The sequence below is a fragment of the Symphodus melops genome (assembly GCF_947650265.1).
Source record: "Symphodus melops genome assembly, chromosome: 9".
Classification (NCBI taxonomy): domain Eukaryota; kingdom Metazoa; phylum Chordata; class Actinopteri; order Labriformes; family Labridae; genus Symphodus; species Symphodus melops.
Window position 1 is genome coordinate 12284970 of NC_136699.1, and position 12644 is coordinate 12297613.

Below are 12644 nucleotides of genomic sequence, written 5' to 3' on the forward strand. Positions count from 1 at the left end.
GTCTCAGTGCGTAATAGCCGAGCATGTCATTTCTATGTATGTGTGTTTGAAAAGACATAACAGATCTATTTGGAGTCAAACAATGGTGCTCCTCGACACGACGTTGGATATATTCCATTTGATCCCATTACTACATTTGTACTTCTAGATTTACAGAGAAAAACACATGTATCTATGTTATACCTGACAAATACTCATGGTGTCAGTGTATACTAGCAAACGAAAGGGCACGTTCATTCTCCACCCTTCTGTCTCAACGAATTCAAAGCCTGACTCTGCTCTCGTGCTGCAGTTTACGAAACACGTTTTGTGTTGGACTGCTCCGTGTCTTTTTTATTTACTGGATTAATTAGGAATCAAACACCGATCTTTATTAAAGGTTCTTGTAAGTATACGGTCTTTCTCGTAGCAACAATGGGATACAGCAGCTTCACGCTGCATTTCGGCCTTGCTGTTATTTTTCTGGCCCTCCTCGTTTATGGAGATGTGAGCTACTCTATCCCGGAGGAGATGAAACGTGGATCTGTAATTGGAAATATCGCGAAGGATCTGGGGCTTGAATCTGGCAGACTGTCTGCTCGGAAGGCTCGCATTGACACCGAGGATAACAGTGTGAAGTACTGCGGGGTGAATCTCAACACAGGAGACTTGATCGTACAAGAAAGGATTGACAGAGAAGGGCTTTGTGCGAAACGAGCATCGTGTGTTGTGAAACAGGAACTCGTTCTGGAAAATCCTTTAGAGGTGCACCGTATTAATATCCGCGTTCAAGATATCAACGACAATTCACCTCAGTTTAAGGAAGAGTCGCTTACATTTGAAATCCGTGAAAGTGCAGATAAGGGTGCGCGTTTTTTACTGGATGAGGCACACGATGGAGATATTGGAGAAAATGCTGTTCAAGGATATTCTTTACAGCAGAATGATCATTTCAAATTAAATGTCCAGACAAAGGGAAGTGGCCGAAAATATGGTGAATTAGTTTTAGACAAAGAATTAGACAGGGAGGACAAAACGGAGGTCATGTTGTTGCTTACTGCATTTGATGGAGGCTCTCCTCGGAGATCAGGGACTGTAGTCATACACGTCACTGTACTGGATGCTAATGATAATGTACCAGTGTTCAGTCATGCCGTCTATAAAGCCAGTCTGCCTGAAAACTCTCCATTAGATACTTTGGTTCTCACAGTGAGTGCTACTGATGCAGACGAAGGTTTAAATAGTGAAATAACTTATGGATTTGACGATGTTTCAGATGATAACCAAATTTTCTCTCTGAATTCTAAAACAGGAGAGATTAAGGTCGCTGGATCTATTGATTATGAAAAAGAATCTTCATATGAAATGCAGATTAGTGCTAAAGATGGGTTAGGATTGGCGTCATATGCAACTTTAGTCATTGACATTATTGATATGAATGATAATGCTCCAGTAATATATCTGAAATCATTGACTAACCCCATACCTGAGAACGTGCCACCTGGTACAGAGGTGGGCATCATTAACGTGCAGGATAGAGACTCTGAGACTAACAGACAGGTGCGCTGCTCCATTCAGCAAAATGTCCCTTTTAAGTTGGTTCCTTCTATTAAGAACTATTATTCTGTGGTGAGCACAGGACAGCTGGACCGTGAATTAGTGTCTGATTACAACATTACAATCACTGCCACTGACGAGGGCTCTCCACCTCTGTCCTCCTCTAAAACTGTTCAGTTATCTGTAGCAGACATCAACGACAACCCACCTGTGTTTGAGGAACAGTCGTACAGCGCATATGTGAGTGAAAATAACAAACCTGGCTCCACTTTATGTTCCGTTAGTGCTCGAGACCCCGACTGGAGACAGAACGGTACAGTAATTTATTCTCTGTTATCCGGTGAGGTGAACGGTGCCCCGGTGTCCTCCTATGTGTCAGTGAACGGAGACACGGGGGTGATCCACGCTGTGAGGTCGTTTGATTATGAACAGTTCAGGAGCTTTAAGGTGCACGTGATGGCCAGAGACAACGGTTCTCCTCCGCTCAGCAGCAACGTGACCGTGAGTGTGTTCATCTCAGATGTGAATGACAACTCTCCTCAGATACTGTACCCCTCCCCGGAGGGCAACTCCTTCATGACCGAGCTGGTCCCCAAAGCTGCACACGGAGGCTCTCTGGTGTCCAAAGTGATAGCGGTGGACGCGGACTCCGGACAGAACGCATGGCTGTCTTATCATATAGTGAAATCCACTGATCCGAGTCTTTTCACTATTGGTGTCCACAGTGGAGAGATCAGGACCCAGCGGGACATTTCTGAGTCTGACAGCATGAAACAGAACCTTATTGTGTCAGTGAAAGATAACGGACAGCCCTCTCTGTCTGCCACCTGTTCCATGTATTTACTGATCTCTGATAACTTGGCTGAGGTGCCGGAACTGAAGGACATTTCTTATGACGAGAAGAACTCTAAACTGACCTCTTATCTGATCATCGCGCTGGTGTGTGTGTCCACCTTTTTTCTGACCTTCATCATCATCATCCTGGGTGTGAGGTTTTGTCGCAGGAGAAAGCCCAGACTGTTGTTTGACGGAGCAGTCGCCATCCCCAGCGCTTATCTGCCTCCTAATTACGCAGATGTTGACGGCACAGGGACTTTACGCAGCGCTTACAACTATGACGCCTACCTGACGACAGGGTCTCGAACCAGTGACTTTAAGTTTGTGTCCTCTTACAATGACAACACACTGCCTGCTGACCAGACTCTGAGGAAAAGCCCGACAGACTTTGCTGACCCTTTTGAAGACCTCGATTCTTCACCAGAGGTAGGACCTTTTTAGAGCAGTTTAATCGTTTAATTTGAATAAGTTTGGCTTGCCTGGTCATCTGTTTATTTCTTGATTATGGCAACAGCAATGTTTCTTCACTTCGTAGTAAATTATTATCAAAAGTATAAGACACATTAAAAGTCTTCGTGGATGTCTTTGTTGTTGGTGTTGTTATAATTGTTTCTCTTCAATGTGTTGAAGTGGTGTTCATTCCATTCTGCTTTGAATAGCAGTTTTTCTTTTTTTTGAACCACCACTTTTTATTTTATATTCATATTTATATACAGCTTTTGTAAACAGCTTATATAAACAACAAGTATAAATGTTCAAGGCAAAGCGTCAACATTATAATATAAAAATAAAAAGGAAAACATTTAAAAACATGAAACATACAGTTCGGCAAATTAAATAAAATCCTAATCATGGCATCATCTACACCCACAACAAGAGGAAATCCTCCATTTGGTCCAAGGAGGGTTACTGTCACAGTCACCTGTTACAAGGTGCAAAAAGGGGTTGCAAAATATGACAGGGCAAGCAGTCCTTATACATCACAACATTCCATTATGTATAATTCAAACAGACAATTCTCCCAAGCAGTCACGTCAATTTGAGGCAGGCAATGACAGGGGTCCACAAATTCATAAACAATTCCAACTTTAAGTGTAGTTTTGCTGTTATTTTTTCCATTAAGTACACTTTCTTTAACCTTTCTCTCCATTGAAGGGGGGTGGGAGGTAGTGGGTTGAGCCAGGAAACAGTTATCATTTTCCTTGCCACTAGTAGCAGGATATGTAGTAAACGAGCCTGTTTTTTGTCCATTAGTTCTTCAGGAATAAACCCAATTATATAGTGTAGTGGCTCCAATGGTAAGTCAACATCCAGAATTGATTTTATCTCTGCCTGAATTCCCAACCAAAATGTTTGCAACTTTGGACAGTCCCAATATATATGTGTGTGGTCTCCAATTTGGCCACAGTTCCTCCAACATAAATTTCGTCTTTTTTTCGTCATATCTTGAGACAACAGAAGGTGTTTTAAAGTATCTCATTTTCCATTTCCAATTAAATTCCTTCCACAATGGGCTATTGGTTATTTTGTGTCCTGATTCACACACCTCCCACCACTCCTCATCTTTGATAATAATATTCAATTCCAGTTCCCACCTTTCCTTAATGTGGAGAGAGTCTCCAGACCAGTATGCTTGTAAGTATTTATATAGTTTGGAGACAGTTTTTCTTGTATTTTTTTCTGTCATATTCCTAATCAAAAAATCATCTATTAATGTTGGTGGTCGTTTCAGGGCCTCCCATTCTTTATGTGTCATTAAATAACTCCTTAGTTGTAGGTATTTATAAAAATCTTTGGAGTTTAGGCCGTATTTGTTTTGTAATTGTGTGAATGATTTTAGAGTTCCTCCATCAAACAGTTGGTTTATGTTTATTAATCCCTTTTCTGCCCATCTCCTGAATCCTTGAATAGCAGTTTTAGATAGACTCTGTTCTTGGATCTAACTTCCTTAGGTACACATTATCTCTTTCCAAGTAGTAATTAAAACATTTGATTAAGTGGTTGTACACATGGATATTGACTTTCTGGAATTGAAAAAAAAAAGTTATTCCTTTTGAAACTAGAATATGTCAGTAGATACAGACCAGTGAGTTGTTTCTGCCTGCTCTTCTTTTCTCAGAAAACTTTGACTTTGATGGAGACCTTCTATTCTTCTCCCTTAAAATTGAAATAGCTTTGTCGAGACATGTCAGAAGTATTAAACTTGTATTCTAGGAATTGAAATTATAGTTTGTGCCAGACAACATGTTTTTGATGACTAAGTTTTTAACAATTCATTCATTGATAGAGATTACCTCTAAATTTTGTAGATGGCTATTTGTACATCTGTTGTTGGGTCAGGCAAATTATAAAATCTATTTTGAAAATTCACCCATGATTATAAAATCAAAGTGTAGACTTTAGTACAAGAGAGAAATTAATAAACTAGCATGAAAGAAGTTGTTCTTTATGTTCTTTTCCACACTATCTCCCCTCAGATTAATTGACCCAATGGACGAGCAAAACCTTAAATTTGTAATCTCTCGCCTTATAAACTTTGTATTTGTCAGTGACATCCAACTAAACAATAAAAAAGTTTTATATAATAAAGGTTTTCTTAATTATTTTTGAATTCGTATTTTACATGTTATTAAATAGAGGTATAAGAATATAATTTTTTTTCCTCCAAAAAGAACAATAACTCTTCACATTTTAAGACATTTTGCTGTTCATATTTTTAAACACATGAGGACTATTTGAGTCCTTAAACTTCTGATGGAACATTTTTTAGATGTGTTCTCACCTTTAAATAAGCAATTGAAATGACTTTTCTCCTAACGCTGTCCATGGTGCTGAATATCGCATCTTTATTAAACTTCAGCTGCAAGCTACCTTCTTGATAATGACGTGAAGTGTTGACATTAAAATCGAATTAGTTGTAAAGTATAGAGGACAACATACCATGTTCTTTTTGTATTCTCCGTCATCTTCACAGATTGTATCTCTTACAATTATAAATTCAAATATATTGTGTACAGGACTTCTGTACTTCAGTTGATTTGCCGTCGTTATTTTTATGGACTGTGTGCAGAAAAGGTCCCAACATAACAGTGTAGGGATAAAAATCGGCTCATGGTGTCGCTATTGGCTGACAGAAACTTAACAAGTACGAGTCCACCCACTGACACCGAATGACTATCAGTTGGATTTTTCCAGGGGAGGGTTGAATCCGCAAACAGCCTTATGAGCACTCAGGCATCATTTTTGCAGTATTGAGTATTTGAGTGTTTTGTGGGATAAATGTGTTAAATCGCTCTAGAGAAGAAGTTTCAAAGACTGAAGGCGCCTTTATGTCAGGATGACAGACAAAGGATTTTCACCGCTTCGTCCGATCTTCTTCTTCACCTCCTTTTTTGTAACGCTGCACCTCGTTAATGGAGACTTGAGTTATTCTATTCCGGAAGAGATGAAACGCGGGTCTGTTATTGGAAATGTAGCCAAAGATCTCGGCCTTGATCTGAGGACCTTTGTTTCTCGACAGGCCCGTTTGGATTTTGAGGGAACTCGGAAAAGGTACTGTGACATCAATCTGAATACCGGAGATTTGATCACATCGGAGAGAATGGACAGAGAAAGCCTTTGTGGCAAGAAACCCTCGTGTGTTGTTAAAGTAGATCTGGTTTTAGAAAATCCTCTGGAGCTTCATCGTGTTAGCATTCATGTTCAAGATGTTAACGACAACTCGCCTAAATTCAAAAAGAGTTTGATTGAGATGGAAATAAGAGAGTCGGCTGACAAGGGAAATCGCTTTTCTATCGAGGAGGCCCATGACGCAGATATAGGTCAAAATGCTGTTCAAAGGTACAACCTTCAGAGAAACGAGAACTTCATCCTTGCCGTTGACAGCAATAAAGTTGAACTTGTGCTTGAGAATACACTTGATCGAGAGAAACAGAAGGATATAGACTTGCTCCTCACAGCTTTAGATGGAGGCTCTCCTCAGAGATCAGGGACAGTAGCCATACACGTCACTGTACTGGATGCTAATGATAACGCCCCAGTGTTCAGTCAGGCCGTCTACAAAGCCAGTCTGCCTGAAAACTCTCCTCCAGATACCGTTGTTATGAAAATTAGTGCTACAGATGCGGATGAAGGAGTTAATGGAGATGTGACGTATGACTTTGGTCACGTGTCTGATGACGAGGTAAATGTTTTTTTAATTGATCCAAAAACTGGAGAAATTAAAGTAACTGGTTTGATTGACTTTGAGGAAAGCAGTTCTTTTGAAATACGGGTTGAAGCTAAAGATGGTTTAGGTCTGACCTCATACGCCAAAGTTATAATCGATGTTACTGATGTGAATGACAATGCTCCAGTTATATACCTGAAATCACTGACCAACCCCATTCCTGAGAACGTGTCACCTGGTACAGAGGTGGGCATCATTAACGTGCAGGATAGAGACTCTGAGTCTAACAGACAGGTCCGCTGCTCCATTCAGCAAAATGTCCCTTTTAAGTTGGTTCCTTCTATTAAAAACTATTATTCTGTGGTGAGCACAGGACAGCTGGACCGTGAATTAATGTCTGATTACAACATTACAATCACTGCCACAGACGAGGGCTCTCCACCTCTGTCCTCCTCTAAAAGTGTTCAGTTGTCTGTAGCAGACATCAACGACAACCCACCTGTGTTTGAGGAACAGTCGTACAGCGCATATGTGAGTGAAAATAACAAACCTGGCTCCACTTTATGTTCCGTTAGTGCTCGAGACCCCGACTGGAGACAGAACGGTACAGTGATTTATTCTCTGTTATCCGGTGAGGTGAACGGTGCCCCGGTGTCCTCCTATGTGTCTGTGAACGGAGACACGGGGGTGATCCACGCTGTGAGGTCGTTTGATTATGAACAGTTCAGGAGCTTTAAGGTGCACGTGATGGCCAGAGACAACGGTTCTCCTCCGCTCAGCAGCAACGTGACCGTGAGTGTGTTCATATCAGATGTGAATGACAACTCTCCTCAGATACTGTACCCCTCCCCGGAGGGCAACTCCTTCATGACCGAGCTGGTCCCCAAAGCTGCACACGGAGGCTCTCTGGTGTCCAAAGTGATAGCGGTGGACGCGGACTCCGGACAGAACGCCTGGCTGTCCTATCATATAGTGAAATCCACTGATCCGGGTCTTTTCACTATTGGTGTCCACAGTGGAGAGATCAGGACCCAGCGGGACATTTCTGAGTCTGACAGCATGAAACAGAACCTTATTGTGTCAGTGAAAGACAACGGACAGCCCTCTCTGTCTGCCACCTGTTCCATTTATTTACTGATCTCTGATAACTTGGCTGAGGTGCCAGAACTGAAGGACATTTCTTATGACGAGAAGAACTCCAAACTGACCTCTTATCTGATCATCGCGCTGGTGTGTGTGTCCACCTTTTTTCTGACCTTCATCATCATCATCCTGGGTGTGAGGTTTTGTCGCAGGAGAAAGCCCAGACTGCTGTTTGACGGAGCAGTCGCCATCCCCAGCGCTTATCTGCCTCCTAATTACGCAGATGTTGACGGCACAGGGACTTTACGCAGCACTTACAACTATGACGCCTACCTGACGACAGGGTCTCGAACCAGTGACTTTAAGTTTGTTTCCTCTTACAATGACAACACACTGCCTGCTGACCAGACTCTGAGGAAAAGTCCTACAGACTTTGCTGATGTTTTTGGAGACTGTGATGACTCTCCTGAGGTAGGAACATGTTTCATATGACAACTTGCATTCGAGGTGTATTCAAGCGTTCATTGTTTAACATTTTTTTTTTATATGTTTTTGTGCCTGCACTTCATTTTGAATTAAATAACAGCAATATACGTTGGATCTTGAAGAATCTAGATCTGGTATTTTCGTTGTTGATCCATTTTTACTTGACGACTTTTTGCCCAAACAGTAAAGCCTTTATAAAATATACAATCTGATTAAATACTGCTTTATTCACACCACCACACTATCTATTCCCTCTCTCCCATTTGTAAAAATTGCACTAACACACTTAAAGGGACGATCCCTTTCCACACTCTTTTGAAATGTTATTGTCATTTACTTAGCATGTAAAGACGTGTCTTAACAATATTGTATATTTTATATGTACTACTCTAAATTTACATGAATGTCTCTCGACTTTTTCGTTGACAGTTCAATGTTCAGCCAGTTTCGCTGTCCATGGTGCTGAAGTCTGTCAGATATTATTATACAGTTCAGACTTAGTTTACCTCTCTTGTTACTGCTGCTGTTACCCCATTGCTAAATTGTGCTTCCTACTTCTTCCCCAAACAAAGGCAATGGGAACATTAAAGATATGTCTTGAGTGACACAATTTGAATTCCTTTGTTGCTGAAAGGGGCAATATAAATAAACCTTCCTTGACCTTCTGGTTTCATCTTCTTTTATCCTAAGTATTTTGAATATCACAATGACTTTTTGAGATAGTTGATTTTTTTTTTATCAACCCCTCCCCTTTTTCACATCTGGTGTCAGAACATTTGTTAGTTTATAGATTTGTATAAAACTGTCATTTGTATTCGTCTCATGGTTTTAAAATAAGTATATCAGTGCCCTACTCCATTGTTGTTGGAAATGTCTCCTTTGGACTGCGACTCCTTTGAATCTGATCAAGTTTTATTCTTCATGGGATGCGTAGTATAATTAATAAAATCAAGCTGCTATGTTAATTGTGTTGTGTCAATGATGCATCTGTTGCTGAGATTGGCCATGTATTGTATTTGTGGGAAGGCCCTTCATGTTTAAGTAGACAATGCTGTGACTCGTGTGAAAATGGTGCATTTGTCTTTAAGGTGTTTTTGGATCTTGGCAAAAGTAAAGCGGATTGTTTAAAGCAAACTTCAAATAGTCCGAGGTCGAAGTGTGGAAAACTTTGTTTGTCGGTTCCATCACCTTGCGTTCAAGGATAGCTTTACCTGTCTTAAAATGTTGACCTGTCCCCTGAATTGACAGAATCCTTACAGTACTCAAGTTACATATCTCAGTGAGTTTAAGGTGAGCATGTCGTGTCAATATATATTTGTTTGAAAACACTTAATAGACCTATTTGGAGTCAAAAAACATTGCTCTTCGACACAACGTTTGAAATATTCTATGTGAGATAAACACAAAATATACAATTCAATTAAAAGAGAAACAAACGTATCCATGTTATACCTGCATATATACTCATGGTGTCAGTGTATACTAGCAAACGAAAGGGCACGGTCATTCTCCACCCTTCTGTCTCAACGAATTCAAAGTCTGACTCTGCTCTCATACCGCAGTTTACGAAACACGCTTTGTGTTGGACTGCTCTGTCTTTATGATTTGCTGGATTAATTAGGAATCAAACATCGATCAGTATTAAGGGTTATTGTATGTATACGGTCTTTCTCGTAGCAACAATGGGATACAGCACCTTCACGCTGCATTTCGGCCTTGCTGTTGTTTTTCTGGGCCTCCTCGTTTATGGAGATGTGAGCTACTCTATCCCGGAGGAGATGAAACGTGGATCTGTAATTGGAAATATCGCGAAGGATTTGGGGCTTGAATCTGGCAGACTGTCTGCTCGGAAGGCTCGCATTGACACCGAGGATAACAGTGTGAAGTACTGCGGGGTGAATCTCAACACAGGAGACTTGATCGTACAAGAAAGGATTGACAGAGAAGGGCTTTGTGCGAAACGAGCATCGTGTGTTGTGAAACAGGAACTCGTTCTGGAAAATCCTTTAGAGGTGCACCGTATTAATATACGCGTTCAAGATATCAACGACAATTCACCTCAGTTTAAAGAAGAGTCGCTTACATTTGAAATCCGTGAAATGGTCGCTAAGGGGGCGAGTTTTCTACTGGATGAGGCACACGATGGAGATATTGGAGAAAATTCTGTTCAAGGATATTCTTTACAGCAGAATGACCATTTCAAATTAAATGTCCAGACAAAGGGGAGTGGCCGAAAATATGGTGAATTAGTTTTAGACAAAGAATTAGACAGAGAGGACAAAAAAGAGCTCATGTTGTTGCTCACTGCATTTGATGGAGGCTCTCCTCGGAGATCAGGGACTGTAGTCATTCACGTCACTGTACTGGATGCTAATGATAATGTACCAGTGTTCAGTCAGGCCGTCTATAAAGCCAGTCTGCCTGAAAACTCTCCTTTAGATACTGTGGTTCTCACAGTCAGTGCTACTGATGCAGACGAAGGTTTAAATGGTGAAATAACTTATGGATTTGACGATGTTTCAGATGAAAACCACGTTTTCTCCCTGAATTCTAAAACAGGAGAGATTAAGGTCGCTGGGTCTATTGATTTTGAAAAAGAATCGTCATATGAATTGCAGATTAGTGCTAAAGATGGGTTAGGATTGGCGTCATACGCAACTTTAGTCATTGATATTATTGACATGAATGACAACGCTCCAGTAATATATCTAAAATCACTGACTAATCCCATTCCTGAGAACGTGTCACCCGGTACAGAGGTGGGCATCATTAACGTGCAGGATAGAGACTCTGAGTCTAACAGACAGGTGCGCTGCTCCATTCAGCAAAATGTCCCTTTTAAGTTGGTTCCTTCTATTAAAAACTATTATTCTGTGGTGAGCACAGGACAGCTGGATCGTGAATTAGTGTCTGATTACAACATTACAATCACTGCCACTGACGAGGGCTCTCCACCTCTGTCCTCCTCTAAAACTGTTCAGTTATCTGTAGCAGACATCAACGACAACCCACCTGTGTTTGAGGAACAGTCGTACAGCGCATATGTGAGTGAAAATAATAAACCTGGCTCCACTTTATGTTCCGTTAGTGCTCGAGACCCCGACTGGAGACAGAACGGTACAGTGATTTATTCTCTGTTATCCGATGAGGTGAACGGTGCCCCGGTGTCTTCTTATGTGTCAGTGAACGGAGACACGGGGGTGATCCACGCTGTGAGGTCGTTTGATTATGAACAGTTCCGGAGCTTTAAGGTGCACGTGATGGCCAGAGACAACGGTTCTCCTCCGCTCAGCAGCAACGTGACCGTGAGTGTGTTCATAGCAGATGTGAATGACAACTCTCCTCAGATACTGTACCCCTCCCCGGAGGGCAACTCCTTCATGACCGAGCTGGTCCCCAAAGCTGCACACGGAGGCTCTCTGGTGTCCAAAGTGATAGCGGTGGACGCGGACTCCGGACAGAACGCCTGGCTGTCCTATCATATAGTGAAATCCACTGACCCGAGTCTTTTCACTATTGGTGTCCACAGTGGAGAGATCAGGACCCAGCGGGACATTTCTGAGTCTGACAGCATGAAACAGAACCTTGTTGTGTCAGTGAAAGACAACGGACAGCCCTCTCTGTCTGCCACCTGTTCCATGTATTTACTGATCTCTGATAACTTGGCTGAGGTGCCAGAACTGAAGGACATTTCTTATGACGAGAAGAACTCCAAACTGACCTCTTATCTGATCATCGCGCTGGTGTGTGTGTCCACCTTTTTTCTGACTTTCATCATCATCATCCTGGGTGTGAGGTTTTGTCACAGGAGAAAGCCCAGACTGTTGTTTGACGGAGCAGTCGCCATCCCCAGCGCTTATCTGCCTCCTAATTACGCAGATGTTGACGGCACAGGGACTTTACGCAGCGCTTACAACTATGACGCCTACCTGACGACAGGATCTCGAACCAGTGACTTTAAGTTTGTGTCCTCTTACAATGACAACACACTGCCTGCTGACCAAACTCTGAGGAAAAGTCCGACAGACTTTGCTGATGTTTTTGGAGACTGTGATGATTCTCCTGAGGTAGGAACATGTGTTAATCATCGCTAGATCTCTTGCAGCAGTAATCATTCCAGCTTTCGTTGAAAGTCCCCAGGTTTGCTTTTTGGTTCATCTGGTCCTGAGTTTTCAATTTGTGCATGTTTTTATCCTTGGCTTATTCAATTGAATCTAAAAGTTCTTACAAGCTCTTTGGGGTTTTTGTTTGTCATGCTTTTCTTCTTTGGTAACATTGAAGCGTTCAGGTTATAACTGTAGGAGGTTACAATCAGTTTGGTCTCCTTTTTCATTATTCTCCACAGTCTATTGTGATATAACAGATAAAGTAGAAACATGTACAAAGAAGAAACATTAAGTATTTTGTATATTTTTGGTTTTGTAAAGGAAACGTTGAATTCCCTTAATTTTAAGGTCTCTTGGGTTGGTCTTTTCTCGTGTTCTCTTAATTGAGTAGCATTTATTGGAACATATCAAAGATAAATGTTGGCCTT

General features: G+C 41.5%; 2 protein-coding genes across 2 annotated transcripts; both read left to right on the plus strand.

Annotated features, from left to right (window-relative positions):
- Positions 1–312: 312 nt before the first annotated feature.
- LOC306829433 (protocadherin gamma-A4-like) lies at positions 313–8116 on the plus strand (the record flags this gene model as incomplete). The annotated part of the gene is made up of 2 exons (XM_079352475.1): positions 313–585; positions 5894–8116. The coding sequence occupies exons 1-2, from the start codon at positions 415–417 to the stop codon at positions 8114–8116; spliced, it is 2394 nt and encodes a 797-aa protein (XP_079208601.1). The 5' UTR covers positions 313–414.
- Positions 8117–9792: 1676 nt separating this feature from the next.
- LOC306829434 (protocadherin beta-15-like) lies at positions 9793–12204 on the plus strand (the record flags this gene model as incomplete). Its single annotated transcript, XM_079352476.1, has 1 exon — positions 9793–12204. One exon carries the CDS (start codon positions 9793–9795, stop codon positions 12202–12204), a length of 2412 nt encoding a protein of 803 aa, XP_079208602.1.
- Positions 12205–12644: the final 440 nt, after the last annotated feature.